Consider the following 22,742-nt stretch of genomic DNA (forward strand, 5'->3'; position numbering starts at 1 on the left):
AAAAAAGAGACACACGCACAAACACACACGCAAAAGAGACACACACACAGACGAGAGAGAGGGACAGAGGGACGCATAAGGTAGAGAAGGCTTGTTTTTGTTTTCAGTTCTGTTTACAGTGATGGGTTCGTAGCCTGCATTGTTGCAATGTTACTTTTCTTGGTGTTTTATTAAATTACGGATTTTTCAAATGTTCATTTTTTCCCCTGTGCTTAAAACTCGTTAAAAAAAAAAAAAAAAAAAGCGTTTTTAGCGAGCGGTTCCTAGCACTATAGCGCGAACTATTGCAGTGTTAGTTTTCTCTGTTGTTCAAGGTTTTCTCAGTGTTATTCAATGTTTTTACATTTAGTTTACTATTACACTGTGCATTCTATGGTATAATTAACTATATTTGTGCTTAAAAATTAAAATACATATATATTTATATACAGTTTGTATGGTCTGGAACGGATTAAATGCATTTACATACAGTCCTATGTGGGAAATTGCTTCGGTTTACGACCAGAGTTTTGGAACGAATTATGGTCGTAAACCGAGGTTCCACTGTACATGGCATCAGATCTCAATCTAGACTCTGTATGTGGAGCTGCTAGCTGGTACAATGAACTGCCCACTTCCATCTGACCTGCTGGCCCCCTAACTGTGTTTAAGAAGCCTTTGAAAATGTTCTTGTCTTGTGAATGATAATGGTTTTGATGGTTGGTTCGTAGTAGCTAAGAAAGACAAACAGTCTTGTGTCACCCTTTTGGCTTTAGAGCTTTTCTTTTGAGGCTCCATTGTGTACTTGTGTTCTATAACACTTGTTTCACTAGAGTCCTCAGATTGATGTTAACTTGATTGTTGATCTCTTTTGTAAGTCACTTTGAATAAAAGTGCCTGCTAAGTGAATAAATATAATTTACATAAAAGTGTTAATTGAAATTATGAAAATATAACCATTCCAGTCAGAATTGTTATTTTGTGAATATTAGTGTAATGTCTAGCACTTAGAATAGGGTGTTTACCTGCCTGTTAATTAAAATTTTTGTTCTTGTTACAAGGTGCTGTTAGTTATTATTGATGGTATGATTTTACCATTATGGAGCAAGAAATAGTGGATTAATTTAGAGAAGACTAGTGTTGGATTATTACTAAAATTTGGGCTCCAGTTCCAATACCAAAAAAACGCAGCACTGAGCACTACTCATCCACCAACCCTACTTCTGTTGCTTGGTGTCCACCCCTAAGTGTTCTTTGTGAATTTGTGCTCTGTGAAGTCCCATTAAAATGCATTAATTTGAACTTTTCTTTTTTTTACTACAAATTTAATTTCACACCTGACCTAATCTGAACCCCTGGAAGGCATCAGGATGATCAAGGGATAAATTCATGACAAGATTCAATGTGTTGCCTCCTTTGGTGAGACACCATTTGCAAACAGTCACTGTAATATCTTTAGGTTCAACTTTTTCACTTGCCTTATAAGCAGATTATTAGCATATCTTACTTTGACTGCCTTGTTCATAAGCAAGGTGGGGGAGGACTAATTATTATTTTTTATTCAGCCTTTTCCTCTTTTTTTTTTTTGTAACTGAATTGATCATTATGTTAACAATCTCCGCTTATGTGATATGCTCTCTGCTAATCACATAAGAGCAGCACTGCTTGCAAAGAATCATTACACCTAATTTGTGTCTCCCGTGCCTCTCTTAAAGACACAGAGGTTATTTTTCAATAAAGCCAGTGCAAAGCAATCTAAATTACATTTTCAAGATTATCTAATCTATTCTAATCTAATGTAGTAAAATTACAAAATTTTGTGAAATGCTGGTATAGTACTATTTTAAAAAATTTGGTAGTGTAGTACTTTTTTATTGCTGGTATAGTGTGCAAAACTAGAGAAAACACACCAAAAATATTATTGAGAGAATTATAAATGTGAAGTTACCCGATAGTGGTGGAGACAGTTTGGTGACCATTTTCAGTTCGGGATTGTGTGTTCACCACAGAGCACACAGATTTTCACTATTTTATTTTTTTTTTACTTTAATTGCAGAAATAAACTAATATGGTGTCACAACATCATATATGATACATTTAGAAATACATACACATTAAAATAAATGTGTTTGCATGATGAACCTTTAAATACATGTTTTTAAATTGGACCTGTGTCTTTACTGGGAGAAACTTATGCATGAAGGAGCAAAATCTATTCAGTTATAAGCTACTATATGAGAGAAATTTGTTTTCCAAGAAAATCATATAATGCAAACTATCATTAAGAATCAAGACGTTAATTCATGAGATCAAAGTATTTAAAATGTTTGTGTTGTGTATGGAAGCAAAAATGCAAGCAAATTAATTGAAGTTCATTTCAATTAAGTTTATGCATATTAAGTGGTGTTCTACTTGTGAGCACCAGTAACAGGCTAATAACAATAATTTATTTTATAGAGAAGATGTTTGAAAATGGGTCCATTGCATATTTTGACTTTTATTCTCAAGCAAACTAAGTGCCATTACTGACACAAAGAAGAGGAAATACGTGTAAAAGTAATGACAAAGCCAGAAAATGCCACAAGTAATTAAATGACAATTAAAGGGAACAATATAAAAAAATAATGAAACAACCTCCGATCTAACAGGCATACAATATACTGAAAAAAGTATTTTTCTGCCCTAGGTTATATACGTGGACCGATGGAGATTATCTATTGTATTGTATTCCAAATAACGTTATAGTATTTACCCTATACAACTCAAGGCACCCCCTCACGCCCAGACAAACAGACTTGAGTGCTGAGAATTTAGCATTTCATTTCAACTGCGTCGGCAGAGGATGGGATATGCAGGCTGCTTGCTGCTTGTGCTGATCGACACATTTACAAAACAAAATGTAGAGGTGCGAAGGAATTTAAGGTGGCCCGGCATTACAACTTTTTTCGTAGGCTTCAGGGATTCTAGTGTTAAGCACTAAATTAATTAATTAATCCATGCAATCTTCTTGGTATTTTGTATTCAGAATTCAAAGAATAATACAAAGATCTGGCTACATGTTGTTACTGTTTGGAGTTTAGCTTTCCACCAGGCTGATCTTGTACCGGCTGTGGGAATTTGGTCTCGGCAAGACACTCCCTGCTAGGCTAAGTTTTGTCATACGTGATTTTCACTGAAAGAACTTGTTGTTTATTTATTTATTTGATTTTTTTGTGATTTACTACATGTGCACAACATGATCCAATAGATTTTAAGTATCAAATGTTGAGCTTACTAAGCAGAACACACACAGTGGTGAACTGCTGAGTTTATTTAAAAAAAAAAAAAAAAAAAAGTTACAGGAGTGTACTGTATTTATTGTCACCTACATCTTTTCCTTCTCATTCAGTGAATAAGTAATTGTCTTATGTGTCTGTCAAATATCACGTAATATGCATGCCAAATATATGGTAGAAATGATTGGAATCTATTGTTGTAACTGCAAATGTTCTTCTAACACTAATAATCCAAGCTGGTTTACAAACTGTGGTATTTTAGAGCCAGACAGTGCAACAAGCTCCATCCATCCATCCATCCTCTTCCGCTTATCCGAGGTCGGGTCGCGGGGGCAGCAGCTTGAGCAGAGATGCCCAGACTTCCCTCTCTCTGGCCACTTCTTCTAACTCTTCCGGGAGAATCCCAAGTCGTTCCCAGGCCAGCCAAGAGACATAGTCCCACCAGCGTGTCCTGGGTCTTCCCCGGGGCCTCCTCCCGGTTGGACGTGCCTGGAACACCTCACCAGGGAGGCGTCCAGGAGGCATCCTGATTAGATGCCCGAGCCACCTCATCTGACTTCTCTCGATGCGGATCAGCAGCGGCTCTACTCTGAGCCCCTCCCGGATGACTGAGCTTTTCACCCTATCTTTAAGGGAGAGCCCAGACACCCCTTCGGAGGAAACTCATTTCAGCCGCTTGTATTCGCGATTTCGTTCTTTCGGTCACTACCCATAGCTCATGACCATAGGTGAGGGTAGGAACATTGATCGACTGGTAAATTGAGAGCTTTGCCTTACGGCTCAGCTCCTTTTTCACCACGACAGACCGATGCAGATCCCGCATCACTGCGGATGCCGCACGGATCCTCCTGTCGACATCCCGCTCCATTCTTCCCTCACTCGTGAACAAGACCCCGAGATACTTGAACTCCTCCGCTTCAGGCAGGATCTCGCTCCCAACCCTGAGAGGGCACTCCACCTTTTTCCGGCTGAGGACCATGGTCTCGGATTTGGAGGTGCTGATTCCCATCCCAGCCGCTTCACACTCAGCTGCGAACCGATCCAGAGAGAGCTGAAGATCACGGCCTGATGAAGCAAACAGGACAACATCATCTGCAAAAAGCAGTTACCCAATCCTGAGTCAACCAAACCGGACCCAATGAACACCCAGCCTAGAAATTCTGTCCATAAAAGTTATGAACAGAATCAGTGACAAAGGGCAGCCCTGGCGGAGTCCAACTCTCACTGAAAACGGGTTCGACTTACTGCCGGCAATGCGGACCAAGCTCTGACACCGGTTGTACAGGGACTAACAGGGAATAACAGCCCTTATCAGGGGGTCCGGTACCTCATACTCCTGGAGCACCCCCCACAGGATTCCCCGAGGGACACAGTCGAACGCCTTTTCCAAGTCCACAAAACACATGTAGACTGGTTGGGTGAACTCCCATGCACCCTCCAGGACTCTGCTAAGGGTGTAGAGCTGGTCCACTGTTCCGCGACCAGGACGAAAACCACACTATTCCTCCTGAATCCGAGGTTTGACTATCCGACGGACCCTCTTCTCTAGAACCTCCGAATAGACTTTTCCAGGGAGGCTGAGGAGTGTGATCCCTCTGTAGTTGGAACACACCCTCCGGTCTCCCTTCTTAGAGAGAGGGACCACTACCCCGGTCTGCCAATCCAGAGGCACTGTCCCTGATGTCCATGCAACATCCAGAGCCTTGAGGAACTCCGGGCGTATCTCATCCACCCCCGGGGCCCTGCCACCAAGGAGTTTTTTGACCACCTCGGTGACCTCAGTCCCAGAGATGGGGGAGCCCACCTCCGAGTCCCCAGGCTCTGCTTCCTCATTGTAAGGCATGTTAGTGGGATTGAGGAGGTCTTCGAAGTACTCCCCCCACCAACCCACAATGTCCTGAGTCGAAGTCAGCAGCGCACCATTCCCACCATATACAGTGTTGACACTGCACTGCTTCCCCCTCCTGAGACGCCGGACGGTGGACCAGAATCCTCCTCGAAGCCGCCCGAAAGTCATTCTCCATGGCCTCCCCAAACTTCTCCCACGCCCGAGTTTTTGCCTCAGCAACCACTGAAGCCGCATTCCGCTTGGCCTGCCGGTACATATTAGGCGCCTCCAGAGTCCCACAGGACAAAAGGGACAGGTAGGACTCCTTCTTCAGCTTGACAGCATCCCTCACTGCCGGTGTCCACCAAAGGGTTCGGGGATTGCCGCCACGACAGGCATCGACCACCTTACAGCCACAGCTCCAGTCAGCCGCCTCAACAATAGAGGCACAGAACATGGCCCATTCGGACTCAATGTCCCCCACCTCCCTTGGGATGTGGTCGAAGTTCTGGCAGAGGTGGGAGTTGAAGCTACTTCTGACAGGGGGCTCTGCCAGACGTTCCCAGCAGACCCTCACAACACGTTTGGGCCTACCAGGCCTGACCGGCATCATCCCCCACCATCGAAGCCAACTCACCACTAGGTGGTGATCAGTTGACAGCTCCGCCCCTCTCTTCACCCGAGTGTCCAAGACATGTGGCTGAAAGTCCGACGACACGACCACAAAGTCGATTATCGAACTGAGGCCTAGGGTGTCCTGGTGCCAAGTGCACATATGAACACCCCTATGCTTGAACATGGTGTTCGTTATGGACAATCCGTGACGAGCACAGAAGTCTAATAACAACAAGCTCACATACTGTATTTATTCCTATTGTAGAACCTCAACTTGCATAAATTGAACAGTTAAAGTTTTGCAAATGACTGAACATAAAACAGAAGGAAAGAGATGTAAAAATGAAGATTGGAGCAGTGTGTGTAGGTAGTCCTCCACAAATAGCACAAAAATGGTGTCCCCTGATTTTTCCCTGTCTCCCTGTCTTGTGTGTTGACTCCAATAAAGGGAGCTGAGGGGTTAGGGTGGATTTATCTGATCTTACCGGAGTTGGCTGTAGTACCATCTGTTTTACTGATTTCTAATTTATTAATCATAATGAAATCCTTAATCATTGAAAAGGGAGGTGGAGAGGTGTTCTAAATTCATGCTGTCTCATCCACTGTACAAGAAAAAGGGAAACATCCTACTGCCATACTCTCACTCTGTCCACTCCACCATGATGCATAAATGAGAGAGATGCACTTCTCCTGTACCAGGAGTCGGCAAACTTTTTATCCCAAAGGTAAAAGCTCAAGTCACCTTTGGGGGCCAGACGACTCGGTCCATCATAACACCGTTAGTGGAATGTGTGGTCTTACTTCTGAGCTGCTAAATGGCTATTATGTGAGACTAATTTGAACATAACAATCCGCAGATTAGCATTCAAGTTGTCATCAGAGAGGCTAGATCTGAACCCTGTCATTTTAGTTCTCATCCATGGGATTGTCTGTTCACAGGTGTATGTGCTTCCGTACAGGTTAATATAACCACATGCCATTGTTTTCAGAGTAAAATGTAATCAGATCACATTCTTTGTATTTGGCTTTCAAAGTACTGTACTTTGCAAATCAGTGAGCTGCAGTTGATGGTGCTGAATTGACAGTTATGTCAAAAGAATTTTCAAAAAACCTAATGGTATCTACAAGTTCAGTGAAATTCTGAAATCCTCTGATTAAACTGCTCCTGCATCAATTACATTTTTGCATGAGTAAGTGTTTTGGGAAGCATGTATCTGTGAATTTTTTTTTTTATTTTATTTTTTTTTTTATTCTACACAGGCTGGAAAATTATCCAGTTTTACTCCTCTAATATCTGCTCCTTTGACAACTGCAGACACATTTCAAACAATTTGACACTGCTATATAAATTACATACAAGTTTCCCCTTTCCTTGCAGACTGGAGTTTATCTCATTTATTTCCTATGTGAGAATGATGAGAAATGCCAACTTCCAGAGCCATGCAGAATCAGACTTGTCTTTGACAGGCTTTCCTTTTTCTCTCATGAACCTACTTATTTCAGAGCATAATTTAAAAAAAAAGAAATCTCCTTAATACTCGGTCTCTTCTCATGCACCTGACTTCAGGGTGATACGATACGTCATTGTACTATGCGTTGGTTTCATCAAAAATACTTTTCTGAGATTAGCTCTCAGTCTTGCAAACGTAATGACAATGGTCACATCTCTCTATTATGTAAAAAAACCTTGGGACTTTTTTCTGGCGATGAGACGTGATCTTTGGAAGAGAGACAGAAAGACACTTTTGAAGAGAGACACTTTCACATCCTGCTAGACAGTCACGTCACGTCATACTTGCAACCTTTGTAAGCAAGTCCCGTGATACACATGCAGAGCAGGTTAGAGATAATGGAAGTAGGAAAATTCAAAAGTCTCAAAAAAATGAGTGAAAAGATCACATTAGCGCAAACAAACGTAAAATATTACTCGGTGAAATAATGGAACAGCGAAAAGATAGAATAGTGTTTGTGGACAAAAGGACAGGTGCTGTACAGGCTTCTAAACGTTTAAAGCACCACCCGAAATGCAGGTCACGCAGAACGAAAGCAGCAGCAAACCAACAGCAGATCAAACAAAGAGGAGTTAAAAAAAATGCTTTTGTATCCCATTGTATCACCGTTTAGGCGTGGTTTCAGAGAAGCGGACATGTCTTCCTTGGGGTGTGTTCAGCCCCCCCTCTTTACAACGGCGCAAAGCGCAGGCAGGTGAGGAAGGGGTTGGCGAGTGAAGTGAGCAGGGGGCAAAACCCCCTAGTCTTATATTTTTAATTTGCTCATGAGCAAATTAAATTTTATAGTAGATGCGACAACTTTCAATTACACCTTCAAGACTGAGAGCTTTTCCACGCCGCTTGCTGATATATAATGCAGTGTATACCAGCTGGTTTCAGAAAGCCTGTTGATGTGATTATTTATTCTCCCTATTAAGCCACTTTTCTTTCCTGCCATGTTCTTTGTGCCATTGGTTGTAACTCATTTTAAGTTCTCCCAATTCAAATCAACTGCTCAAGTGTTTTTCACACACAGAATTTGTTCTTCTCCAGTTACTTTGCCCCTCAAACTATGAAGGATAGCTAGCTCCTCAGTGATACTGAACGATTTACAGTGGTGTGAAAAACTATTTGCCCCCTTCCTGATTTCTTATTCTTTTGCATGTTTGTCACACAAAATGTTTCTGATCATCAAACACATTTAACCATTAGTCAAATATAACACAAGTAAACACAAAATGCAGTTTGTAAATGGTGGTTTTTATTATTTAGGGAGAAAAAAAAATCCAAACCTACATGGCCCTGTGTGAAAAAGTAATTGCCCCCTGAACCTAATAACTGGTTGGGCCACCCTTAGCAGCAATAACTGCAATCAAGCGTTTGCGATAACTTGCAATGAGTCTTTTACAGCGCTCTGGAGGGATTTTGGCCCACTCATCTTTGCAAAATTGTTGTAATTCAGCTTTATTTGAGGGTTTTCTAGCATGAACCGCCTTTTTAAGGTCATGCCATAGCATCTCAATTGGATTCAGGTCAGGACTTTGACTAGGCCACTCCAAAGTCTTCATTTTGTTTTTCTTCAGCCATTCAGAGGTGGATTTGCTGGTGTGTTTTGGGTCATTGTCCTGTTGCAGCACCCAAGATCGCTTCAGCTTGAGTTGACGAACAGATGGCTGGACATTCTCCTTCAGGATTTTTTGGTAGACAGTAGAATTCATGGTTCCATCTATCACAGCAAGCCTTCCAGGTCCTGAAGCAGCAAAACAACCCCAGACCATCACACTACCACCACCATATTTTACTGTTGGTATGATGTTCTTTTTCTGAAATGCTGTGTTCCTTTTATGCCAGATGTAATGGGACATTTGCCTTCCAAAAAGTTCAACTTTTGACTCATCAGTCCACAAGGTATTTTCCCAAAAGTCTTGGCAATCATTGAGATGTTTCTTAGCAAAATTGAGACGAGCCCTAATGTTCTTTTTGCTTAACAGTGGTTTGCGTCTTGGAAATCTGCCATGCAGGCCGTTTTTGCCCAGTCTCTTTCTTATGGTGGAGTCGTGAACACTGACCTTAATTGAGGCAAGTGAGGCCTGCAGTTCTTTAGACGTTGTCCTGGGGTCTTTTGTGACCTCTCGGATGAGTCGTCTCTGCGCTCTTGGGGTAATTTTGGTCAGCCGGCCACTCCTGGGAAGGTTCACCACTGTTCCATGTTTTTGCCATTTGTGGATAATGGCTCTCACTGTGGTTCGCTGGAGTCCCAAAGCTTTAGAAATGGCTTTATAACCTTTACCAGACTGATAGATCTCAATTACTTCTGTTCTCATTTGTTCCTGAATTTCTTTGGATCTTGGCATGATGTCTAGCTTTTGAGGTGCTTTTGGTCTACTTCTCTGTGTCAGGCAGCTCCTATTTAAGTGATTTCTTGATTGAAACAGGTGTGGCAGTAATCAGGCCTGGGGGTGGCTACGGAAATTGAACTCAGGTGTGATACACCACAGTTAGGTTATTTTTTAACAAGGGGGCAATTACTTTTTCACACAGGGCCATGCAGGTTTGGATTTTTTTTCTCCCTAAATAATAAACACCATCATTTAAAAACTGCATTTTGTGTTTACTTGTGTTATATTTGACTAATGGTTAAATATGTTTGATGATCAGAAACATTTTGTGTGACAAACATGCAAAAGAATAAGAAATCAGGAAGGGGGCAAATAGTTTTTCACACCACTGTATCTGTGCCTTATAAAAACACCACCAATTGTGCAATGTCCACTACCTCAATACTCTCATCAAGGGCAATTGAATAAGTAATAAATCTCTGCTCTTTGCTTTGGAGCTGCTGTAAGAGATCATGTGCCATTTCTTCCACTCATCTGGTAACTGTTCTTGCTGATAAATTCACTGACTGTAACAAGTCCTGTTTCTCTGGGAACACCTCCTCCCAATCTCTTGATTACACTGCCTTCATAAACTCTCCTTCAGTGAAGGGCTTACCTTATGCAGCAACAATTGTGATACTCGGTAGTCAGCTCTGACTGCCGCTAAATTTTCTTCATGTCTTTTCCCAAATAGTATTTACTGTCCTGAAATGTTTTTTCCAAGTTTTTCCCTCCATTCGTTTCTATGTATTCCGGAAACTTTGCCTTATGCTTCATCTCGTAATGCCATTTGATGTTGTGCTGTTTCATTACTGCAGTAGATTTTTTTGGCACATCAGACAAATTACTTTTTCTTTCTAGGGTACACAAAAGTATTCTTCTTACCATTTTTTTTTTAATTTCTGACCTTTCTTTTCTTTGACATGATGGAAATCTAGTGGTGTGCACTAGGCCTATAGTATCAACAGAAATAAGCTATATTTGCTCGGGGGTGATCAGTTGTAACTCGTACAGAGACAGTGACCTCAAATGAATGCAGCAATGAAAAGAAAGTAACTGTAATAAGTGATGTTGCAGGAAAGAAATGACACAAATGCTGGCCAATAAAAATCTTTTTTCAAGCTGCAGTTGGCGTATGAGCCATTATTTGCTGACCCCTGTCTTATGCAATCATTTTGTTTTACTCACACTAAAGGTGTAATGTCATGAGAAAGCTGGAGATGTGTGCCTGCACTAATTCCACTCTGTCTCATTCATAATGCAATGTGGTTTGGCAGGAATGAACTAGAAGTCTGGCTCCATTACTGTTTTCTCACAAAATAACATTTCACAGATGCATTGTATTTAAAGCTATAGATAGATAGATCGATAGATAGATACTTTATTAATCCCAGTGGGAAATTCACATTCTCCAGCAGCAGCATACTGATACAATAAATAATATTAAATTAAAGATTGATAATAATGCAGGTGAAAAACAGACAATAACTTTGTATAATGTTAAATGTTAACGTTTACCCCCCCGGGTGGAATTAAAGAGTCGCATAATTTGGGGGAGGAACGATCTCCTCAATCTGTCAGTGGAGCAGGACAGTGACAGCAGTCTGTCGTTGAAGCTGCTCTTCTGTCTGGAGATGATACTGTTTAGTGGATGCAGTGGATGCTCCATAATTGATAGGAGCCTGCTGAGCGCCCTTCGCTCTGCCACAGATGTTAAACTGTCCAGCTCCATGCCAACAATAGAGCCTGCCTTCCTTACCAGTTTGTCCAGGTGTGAGGCGTCTTTCTTCTTAATGCTGCCTCCCCAGCACACCACCGCGTAGAAGAGGGCACTCGCCACAACCGTCTGATAGAACATCTGCAGCATCTTATTGCAGATGTTGAAGGACGCCAGCCTTCTAAGGAAGTATAGTCGGCTCTGTCCTTTCTTGCACAGAGCATCAGTATTGGCAGTCCAGCCTAATTTATCATCCAGCTGCACTCCCAGATATTTATAGGTCTGTACCATCTGCACACAGTCACCTTTGATGATCACTTGGTCCATGAGGGGTCTGGGCCTCCTAAAATCCACCACCAGCTCCTTGGTTTTGCTGGTGTTCAGGTGTAGGTGGTTTGAGTCGCACCATTTAACAAAGTCATTGATTAGGTCCCTATACTCCTCCTCCAGCCCATTCCTGATGCAGCCCACAGTAGCAGTGTCGTCAGCGAACGTTTGCACATGGCAGGACTCCGAGTTGTATTGGAAGTCCGATGTATATAGGCTGAACAGGACCGGAGAAAGTACAGTCCCTTGTGGCCCTCCTGTGTTGCTGACCACAATGTCAGACGTGCAGTTCCCAAGACGCACATACTGAGGTCTGTCTTTAAGATAGTCCACGATCCATGCCACTAGGTATGTATCTACTCCCATCTCTGTCAGCTTGTCCCTAAGGAGCAGAGGTTGGATTGTGTTGAAGGCGCTAGAGAAGTCTAGAAACATAATTCTTACAGCACCACTGCCTCTGTCTAAGTGGGAGAGGGATCGGTGTAGCATATAGATGATGGCATCCTCCGCTCCCACCTTCTCCTGATATGCAAACTGCAGAGGGTCAAGGGCGTGTTGAACCTGTGGCCTAAGGTGGTGAAGCAGCAGCCTCTCCATGGTCTTCATCACATGTGATGTCATAGCAACAGGCCGAAAGTCATTCAGCTCACTAGGATGTGATACCTTTGGGACTGGGGTGATGCAAGATGTTTTCCAAAGCCTCGGGACTCTCCCCTGTTCCAGGCTCAGGTTGAAGATGCTCTGTAGAGGACCCCCCAGCTCCGATGTACAGACCTTCAGCAGTCGTGGCGATACTCCATCTGGACCCACTGCTTTGCTGGCACAAAGTCTCCTCGGCGCTCTGCTCACCTGCGCTGTTGTAATTCTGGGTGGGGATGTCTCTCCTATGCTGGTATCAGCAGAAGGATGTGTGGAGGTTGCAGTACTCCGAGGTGAGAGTGAGAGTGGGTTAGGGTGGTCAAACCTGTTAAAGAAGTTGTTCATTTGGTTTGCTCTCTTCACGTCTCTCTCGATGGTGGTATCCCGCTTTGAGCTGCAGCCAGTGATAATCTTCATTCCATCCCACATTTCCTTCATGCTGTTATTCTGCTATTGATGTACATTTGTATTTAAATCTACTACCAAGTTAGCTGTACTTTAGAACAAATATAAAGGAATTTCATGGGACATATCACTATATATGGTGCATAGAAATCAATTCTGTAAAACACAATTCTACTTTATTACATTTTAGTGTATTTTTATTTTTTTGTGATACAAACACATTATGAAGTTTCCAGTAGACATATAGGTGGCGCAGTGGGTAGCGCTGCTGCCTCGCAGTTAGGAGACCCGGGTTCGCTTCCCGGGTCCTCCCTGTGTGGAGTTTGCATGAGATACAAGTTTAATTCGTTCCGTGACCGAGCTTGTAAGTCAAAATGCTCTTATCTCAAATCAGTTTTTCCCATTGAATGAACTGAAATTCCATTAATCCGTTCTGGACCCCCAAAAAACACTGCAATTTTTTTGTTACATGTTTTTAAATAAGAAAAATGTACTTATTAATAACGAATATTGTATAAAAACACAATACAATAGAATGTACTGCAGTAAACTGGTTTTGTTATGTACAGTATAATGTACAGCATTTACCTTGGAGATCAGACGAGTTGAAGATGCTGACAGAGGTGGTGAAGACAGGCTCAACTGAATAACTGAATGTTATTCACTGATTTTTGCCCTTTTCGCCGCACCTTTCCTCACTTTCATCTGCAAGGGTTTTCGAAAAAAACCTGTCCAATGAGGACTGTTTCATCCTCCCTTTTAGAATGTTTCTAAAATGCGTCATGCAAGTGTCATTAAATAGCGCTGTCGTGTGCCCAGTTGAAACTTTTTCTGGATGTTTCTTTTGAATAAAGTCTGAAAGTTTTTCCCACATTCCCAACATTTCCTTTATCTCAATTGTAGAGATAACTTCCTCCTGCGTCACTTATTTCCTGCAAAACCTCTGTGTGCTGCTGCGTCTGTAGCTCCTTTAGCTCCTCCGTTGTCAGTTCCTCAGAGTGCTCCTCGATGAACTCATTGATGTCACCTTCATCCATGTCCAGGCTTGCTGGGTGATGTATCCTTCGGCCGCTATAATTCCTGCAAAAGTTTTGAGGTAATCCTCAGCTGACTTCATATCTGTGCTCGCTGCCTCACCATGCCTGACAACAGAGTGAATGCTGGTCCTTTTTTTTATAATTCTCGAACCAGCCCCGACTGGCTTTAAACGGCTCGCCCGATGCCAAGTCTGTCGAAGTGCCTGGGGTCTGCTAATGCAAATCAGCGTAATTTGGTCGTGCCTTCTCGCAGATTATAGCCTCTGTCACAGTATGTCCTGCGAGCTGCTTCTTCGTCAACCACACAATCAGCAGCTTCTCCATATTTTCATGGATAGATGTCCGCTGTTTAGAAATGATTTTAACGCCCTTGGCTGGCGTTATAGCCTTTATCAACTCCTTCTGCTTCAGTATGGTGCAGATTGTAGAAGTGCTGCGCTTATACTGCTTTGCCAAATCGACTACACGCACACCTTGCTCATGTTTTTCTATAATTTCTTTCTTTAATTCAATGCACATCATCCGCTGCTTCTTCTCTGCACTGTCCTTTGCACTCACTTTCTTCGGACCCATAGTTGGAAAAACAAAGTTTTGTAAAATAACTGCAAGCACCAATGCGAGCACAACACTGAAGCTTCCACTGCGAGCTAACTGCTTAACGTGAACGAGTGAGACACGGGATGTTGCGGCGTTCACTGTGGTGAGCTGCACAAACTAGTGGTGAGCTGCACAAACTAGCGGTGGGGTGGGATATCTGAAGCTGGCTCATAACCCAAATTTTAGCTCTCAACTCAAAGCAAAAAATCGGCCAAGAGACTGCTCGTATCTCAAAAAACTCATTATTTGGGACACACGTAAGTCAAGGTATCACTGTACTCCCTGTAACAGATGCTTGATTAATGAGACAGGAGAAAAACTGATCTAAAAAGAAGAGAGTGGAAGAACTTGCACATGTGGAAGCCACTTCCAAACAAATCCTTCTGCTGCCAATGCCCCGTAATCTTTGGCTTGAGGATTGGGGTTCTCAATCTTCTAGGGACACTTGGATAACCTTGGCTGGCGACTACTACTAATATTGATTATTTTAATGACTTAATCTATGAATAATTTTTCATTTGCAGGTGAAATGGAAAAAATCAGATGTAAAGTTTGAAGACAGATTTGACAAATACCTCGATCCGTCCTTCTTTCAACACAGAGTAAGAGTTTTAATCCTGTTTTCCCATGAAATATTTGATTTAGTATAAAATGATGGGCCTATTCCAAAGTTTGATTCAACATTTTACTTGTTGCTCTTTTTCTTTACTTTTTACTGAATGTCATTTATGAGAAAGTACAGTATTATAATATGATTAAAATTTTGACTTGGTGCTTCTGGAGATTGTACATTTCAGACTATAAGGTTCTAAACTTTCAAACTCAAGATTACTTCACACATACAATTTTACCAAACAAGTCACGTGTTAAATCATTAAATTTATCTACTTAATTTATATGATTTTTAAAAAAAAAAAAATAAGATACAGATTTAATATCAACTTTTAACCATCATGTAAAATTGTCAGTGGGTCCTACATTTACATACATCAATTTAGCATTTGATTCTGCCATTAAATTGCTTAACCTGAAGCAAATGCCTTTGATATACTTCCACAGTCTTCTCACAATATTTTGACAGAATTGTGGCCTATTCCTCCTGACAGAACTGGTGTAATTGAGTCAAATTTGAGGGCAACCTTGCTCTTTTTTTTTCATCTGTTCAGTCCACAGATTTTCCATGCGATTCAGGTCAGGGCACTGTAATACATTATTGTCTGCAAGCCATTTTGTTACAACTTTGAAAATATGCTTGGGATTATTGTTTGGTTAGAAGACAAATTTGTGATGAAGCTTTAGATTTCTGGCAGATATCTTTTGAGGTATTGTTTTGGAATTTCTAAATATTGCCCCTTCTTCATGATGACATCTGTTTTATTAAGTGCACCAGTCTATTTCCCAGCAAAATACCACTACAATATGATGCTAACTTCCCTGTGTTTTCTAGTTGGGATAGTGTTCTTTGCATTAAGAGCTGCCCCCTTCAGGCTTCATACATCTCTCTGATCATTAAAGCCAAATAGTTCAACACTCCTCCTTGTCCTAGAGGGTAACTGCAAACTTTTTTTTCCCCCCTGATCTTGAAGTAATGGTTTTTAACTTGGTTGACCTTTTAGGCCATGGTGAATGAAGTATTCTTAATGGTGGATGAGGACACTTTGGCTTCTGATATCTTCAGCTCCTTCATCAGTTCCTTAGTTACATTGAGGTTCAGTTTAACCTTTCAAAGCAAGCTTTGTTCATCCCTGGGGTCAATTTGTGCCTCTTTCCTGAATAATTGTATGGTCTTCAGCTTTTTATATTTACCATGCACTTGATTTTTGCATTTGCTCATGGTACCTTAAACCTTTTGGAGATGGCTGCTAAAGAGGAACCTGACTTGTGAAGATGCACAGTTTTCCTCTTAAGGCATTGACTCAGTTCTTTTAATTTCTTCAATGTCTTAACCACAAAAAGGCACTGAGTGTACAGGTAGGCCCTTATATGCAGCCACATTTGTCCCAATTAACCACTAATCATTACAATTAGCAACCCTGAAAATGCTAAAAGTAATTACATCAATTTTGGGAATCATCAATGCTTTTTAAAGAGACAGTCAACTTGGTGCATGCAAACTTTGACTGAAAATTTGACATAATGATTAAACGCTGAAATAGATCTGTCTCTTAATATTTTGGAGAAAAACTTATGGAAATACAGTCAATACATTAATTTACTTAACGCATGAATTGTTTGGTAACATGATATGTGTGAAATTGGAAAATTTTGAGTTTGAATGTTTTTAATCAAAGCGTATGTAAAAATGTGTTTTCTCAAGTTGCACATGTATAATCTATTCCTAATGATGGCCTAATCATGATGACTTTGTGGCAGTTGTTTTCATAACTCTTGAATGAATCGTTGGGTGGAAAGTGTATCAAATCCATATACTACTCTTTAAATGGATTGAAACAAATACACTTCTAGCTCTTCTACTGCTGTAAATCTTAAGTTTGTGCATAACAGTAAATGGCAGTGCATAATTATTTTTCACTGAATGGGACCTTGATTTCAATGATACCTGTACCCGTGAATCTCAATCTTGATCTTTCTTTTTTTTTCAGATTCATTGGTTTTCTATCTTTAACTCATTTATGATGGTTATTTTTCTTGTGGGGCTGGTTTCAATGATTCTTATGAGAACATTGCGGAAAGATTATGCAAGATATAGTAAAGAGGAAGAAATGGACGACATGGTTAGTATTTTATTACATTTTTGTGTTGGTAAAGCTTTTTCCTTAAAAATCTGGCCGGAAGAAATTACATTTCTGACTCTTAGATACCCAACCAGGAATGTGAAAGAAGAGAATATATCTTTAGACTTTTCTTATTTGCTGTGTTCCTGTTTCTTTCTTCCATGTTCTAGTTGCCCTTCATTTTTCCTAATGTGACCTCATTTTGGTATGTCATTTGGCAGCGTTACACTCTTACCCATTTCGGCATCTGTGTGGAGAGTAAAAGGAGTGTAACATGTAAAAAGTGAAGCATTCTTTTAATGTTTTATTGTTAATTCTCACACTAGAGTTCCTATAAAAAGAACCTTTCTTTAAAAAAAATATCTTTGAGACAGTGTTTTTTTTCCTTCAGCCACAGGTTTCTTGTGATTCACATAAAAAGGTTGTTCAGAAAAGTGCTCAGTGTTTTAGGAAATGTATTGTAGTACAGGTAAAATAAATTGCTGTAAAAAACTCAAGTTTTTCATGGTTTTTGGTAAATCTACTTTAAAAGGCATAGTTCTACAAAACCTCACTGAAGTATGCCCATTCACTCTTTTGTACATTGTGGTTTTTCCATTTTTACTTTCTTATATACATTGTATAGAGAACTATAGTAATCATGAAAAAATTCAACCTCGAGATTTCAATGAATCTTGACCTTTTTAGACCTTCCTGAGTCTGAAAATACCATTTTTGAAATTATGTCTCTGTGTATAAAAAGATAACTTGAACGCTTTGACATAGTTAGATCCATAAATATTTGGACAGAGACAACTTTTTTCTAATTTTGGTTCTGTACATTACCACAATGAATTTTAAATGAAACAACTCAGATGCAGTTGAAGTGCAGACTTTCAGCTTTAATTCAGTGGGGTGAACAAAACAATTTGCATAAAAATGTGAGGCAACTAAAGCATTTTTTTAACACAATCCCTTCATTTCAGGGGCTCAAAAGTAATTGGACAATTGACTCAAAGGCTATTTCATGGGCAGGTGTAGGCAAGTCTGTCGTTATGTCATTATCAATTAAGCAGATAAAAGGCCTGGAGTTGATCTGAGGTGTGGTGCTTGCATGTGGAAGATTTTGCTGTGAACAGACAACATGCGGTCAAAGGAGCTCTCCATGCAGGTGAAAGAAGCCATCCTTAAGCTGCGAAAACAGAAAAAACCCATCCGAGAAATTGCTACAATATTACGAGTGGCAAAATCTACAGTTTGGTACATCCTGAGAAAGAAAGCAAGCACTGGTGAACTCAGCAACGCAAAAAGACCTGGACGTCCACGGAAGACAACAGTGGTGGATGATTGCAGAATCATTTCCATGGTGAAGAGAAACCCCTTCACAATAGCCAACCAAGTGAACAGCACTCTCCAGGGGGTAGGCGTATCGATATCCAAGTCTACCATAAAGAGAAGACTGCATGAAAGATAAATACAGAGGGTGCACTGCAAGGTGCAAGCCACTCATAAGCTTCAAGAATAGAAAGGCTAGATTGGACTTTGCTAAAGAACATCTAAAAAAGCCAGCACAGTTCTGGAAAAACATTCTTTGGACAGATGAAACCAAGATCAACCTCTACCAGAATGATGGCAAGAAAAAAGTATGGAGAAGTCGTGGAACAGCTCATTATCCAAAGCATACCACATCATCTGTAAAAAACGGTGGAGGCAGTGTGATGGCTTGGGCGTGCATGGCTGCCAGTGGCACTGGGACACTAGTGTTTATTGATGATGTGACACAGGACAGAAGCAGCCGCATGAATTCTGAGGTGTTCAGAGACATACTGTCTGCTCAAATCCAGCTAAATGCAGTCAAATTGATTGGGCGGCGTTTCATGATACAGATGGACAATGACCCAAAACATACAGCCAAAGCAACCCAGGAGTTTATTAAAGCAAAGAAGGGGAAAATTCTTGAATGGCCAAGTCAGTCACCTGATCTTAACCCAATTGAGCATGCATTTCACTTGTTGAAGACTAAACTTCAGACAGAAAGGCCCACAAACAAACAGCAACTGAAAGCTGCTGCAGTAAAGGCCTGGCAGAACATTAAAAAGGAGGAAACCCAGCATCTGGTGATGTCCATGAGTTCAGACTTCAGGCTGTCATTGCCAGCAAAGAGTTTTCAACCAAGTATTAGAAATGAACATTTTATTTCCAGTTATTTAATTTGTCCAATTACTTTTGAGCCCCTGAAATGAAGGGATTGTGTTAAAAAATGCTTTAGTTGCCTCACATTTTTATGCAATCATTTTGTTCACCCCACTGAATTAAAGCTGAAAGTCTGCACGTCAACTGCATCTGAGTTGTTTCATTTAAAATTCATTGTGGTAATGTACAGAACCAAAATTATAAAAAAAAGTTGTCTCCGTCCAAAAGTTTATGGACCTAACTCTAGATAATGGGATTTTGTACACCTACTTTATATCAAAAATAAGGAATCCTATCAACTTTTGGGCCACTTCTGGCAACTGGAAGTGGTACTTTAACTGAATATTTTCACGAATTTTCAAGTAAACTGTAGTTATAAATACAGATAGAGGATTCAGATTTTGTGTAGATATTTATAATGATAAAAAGCAAACAGATATGAAATTTTAGAAAAATTTTATTTCAACAACATCCAAGTTTTTTGTATCATCTATATATATAATTCACTAAGCCGCCGACAAGTAAGACGCCCATGGCGCACGCAGGAAGGTGCCACGCCCACCAACTCTATGACCATTGGATACGACGACAACTCGCAGAGCCACGCCCACCAACTCGGACGCGACGACTCAGAAAAAACGGCGTCATTTATGTTCATCTGTCCTACAGTACACATGCACCTCTGAGCCACGTTGACTTTTCGGTTACGACGCACGACTGCGTGCACCATAGCAAACTGTTTTACACGCTACATACAGCAATTCGCATCCGCGACAAACATGCGTCTTCTTAGATGGTCCTGCAGGAACACGGAAGACGTTTCCCCACCCACCAACACTCCGTTTTCCCCGGCCCGCATCTACCCTCGCTCTCTAGGCATTCACACTGCCTGCTCATGTGCCCGGATGCAAAAACTCAACGACCACCCAGTTAGTCCCTTTCGTCTGTGCTAGGAGTCCACATGCACCTTTGAGCCACGTTGACTTTTCATTATTCGTTTCGGTTACGACACCCGACCACGTCCACCATCGAAAACCATGGGAAACGAACAACGAAGCCCCGCCCAGAAACTCTACCCCACCGCCAACTCGAACAGCTCATCAAACACATACTCGCTTTTGTCTGTGCTGCTGTCCAAATCCAGCTGTGAGCCACGTTGACTGTTCTTTTGCCCTCCATGGCTACGGCTTCAAATGTATTTCATGGAAACAACACTTCTTTCAATGTTATAGAAATTCCTGCATCAGGTAACTGTTTGTTTCTATCAGTCGGGTTTTTTTGGAAAAATGTCATTGACGAAACTGTTGCTCTCAAACTTCGCAACATGGCTGTTGGCTTTGTTTGCCAACATTGGGATAACGTCAGCGAGGTGGTCACAAACTGCAACAACTCACCACACAAGGACGCCCTGTCTCTCGAGGCATTCACACTGCCGGAAGACAACCATGGGATACGCAGAAAATAGCCATGTCAGTCAACGCAGATCAGACACCCAGGCAAACAACACTGAATAATCAATAGCTGCAACTACTTTGCCCACCCCCACTCCTCACCTGAGTCGGTTTCGTCTCTGTTCCGCAGTGTTTCCCAAACTCTGTCCTAGTGAACCTCTGTGGATGCAGGGTTTTGTTCCAACCAGATTCCTAATCATTAATGCCGGTGTAACTCATCCGGGATAAGTCGGTTTTTCAAATGCAGCCGTGTAGCAGATTAGTCTAGCAGACTAGCTGGATGTAATAATCCGAGATGAATGTGCGCCTTCGCGCCGAGTGAAAAAACAATGTATATTGAGTCTAGAAAACATGATCAGCAAGTCTTTGATAGGCTGCAACAAAATGATGAAAAACCGGCGCATTTTTTTCACACAAGCTGGGTGGGTGGGTGTTAGTTAGTTAGTTAATTAGTTACTCGAAGGATTTCAAGATTTAATATGCACAAGCGGTAACACTGTAAAAGCAGCCCAAACCAGAAAAGACGGCTGTCAAAAAGTGGCCGACAAATTAAACGCGTGTGCATTGTACTTACTGAAAGCAGCGTTACGGATTTTGCAAATGTTCATTTTTTTCCCTCTGCTTAAAAAACATTTAAAAAGCGGCGTGATTATGCTGCGTATACTACGCCGCGGGTTGGTATGCAGTGTGTAAAACAGTTTGTTTGTCGCGGATAATTTGCCTTTTACTTTAACACAAAGACAATTTCCTGTTAGATTTGCCTTTGCGATGACAATTAATAAGGCACAGAGCCAAACTTTCAAAAACATGGCTAGCAGGTCATACGCTTGCACTGATTACGTCCCTGCCCTTTGTACAACCCCTCGGTACTACCATGGTCGGGTGACTTGGTGGATTATATATAGAAAAGCAGCCAAAACCGCAAACAACAATGAAAAGTCTACATGACTCACAGGTGCATGTGGACTGTGCAAAGAGGAAAACGACTCGGGTGACAAGTTGGGTGGGCACATGAAATGTTACTTTTCTTGGTGATTTATTACATTACCGATTTTTCAAATGTTAATTTTCTCCCTGTGCTTAAAAATCATTAAAAAAGCGGCCTGATTATGCGGCGTATGGTACACCGCGGGTTGGCTAGTGGAAATATAAATGAATACATGATATTAAAACCAGTATTAAAATTAATTCATATTCTTTCAATAACAATTATTCATTTTATTTGAATTTATATATATATATAATCCGTTTAACAATAACATGTAAACATTGAACAACTTCTTCTTTTGACTGCTCCTGTTAGGGGTTGCCACAGTGGATCGTCTTCTTCCGTATCTGCCTGTCCTCTCCATCTTGTTCTGTTACACCCACCACCTGCATGTCCTCTCTTACCACATCCATAAACTTTCTCTTAGGCCTTCCTCTTTTCCTCTTTCCTGGCAGCTCTATCCTTAGCATCCTTCTCCAAATATACCTAGCATCTCTCCTCTGCACATGTCCAAACTAACACAATCACACCTCTCTGACTTTGTTTCCCAGCCTTACTACTTGAGATGACCCTCTAATGTTATCATTTCTTATCCTGTCCATCCTCGTCACTCGTCACACCCAATGCAAATCTTAACATCTTTTAACTCTGCCACCTCCAGCTCTGTCTCCTGCTTTCTGGTCAGTGCCACCATCTCCAAACCATATAACATAGCTGGTCTAACTACTCTCCTGTAGACCTTCCCTATCACTCTTGCTGATAACCGTCTGTCACAAATCACTCTTGACACCTCTTCTCCACCCATTCCACCCTGCCTGCACTCTCTTTTTCACCTCTTTTCCACAATACCCATTACTCTGAATTGTTGATCCCAAGTATTTAAACTCATCCACCTTTACCAACTGTACTCCTTGCATCTTCACCATTCCACTGACCTCCCTCTTATTTACACACCTGTATTCTGTCTTGTTCCTACTGACCTTCATTTCTCTCCTCTCTAGAGCAAACTTCCAGTTCTCCAGGGTCTCCTCGACCTGCTCCCTACTCTCGCTACAGATTACAATGTCATCGGCAAACATCACAGTCCATGGGGACTCTTGACTAATCTC

The 22,742-nt window shown here is 41.3% G+C and overlaps 1 protein-coding gene across 1 annotated transcript in view; it reads left to right on the forward strand.

Moving 5' to 3' along the window:
* Positions 1 to 22,742, forward strand: part of tm9sf3 (transmembrane 9 superfamily member 3) — a 135,027-nt gene that overhangs the window by 54,030 nt on the left and 58,255 nt on the right. Inside the window, exons 5-6 of the mRNA XM_028796001.2 lie at positions 14,812 to 14,889; positions 16,891 to 17,022. Coding sequence (XP_028651834.1) covers positions 14,812 to 14,889; positions 16,891 to 17,022 — 210 coding nt within the window. The remainder of the gene's footprint in view (positions 1 to 14,811; positions 14,890 to 16,890; positions 17,023 to 22,742) is intronic.

Source organism: Erpetoichthys calabaricus, chromosome 2 (genome assembly GCF_900747795.2).
Source record: "Erpetoichthys calabaricus chromosome 2, fErpCal1.3, whole genome shotgun sequence".
Classification (NCBI taxonomy): Eukaryota; Metazoa; Chordata; class Cladistia; order Polypteriformes; family Polypteridae; genus Erpetoichthys; species Erpetoichthys calabaricus.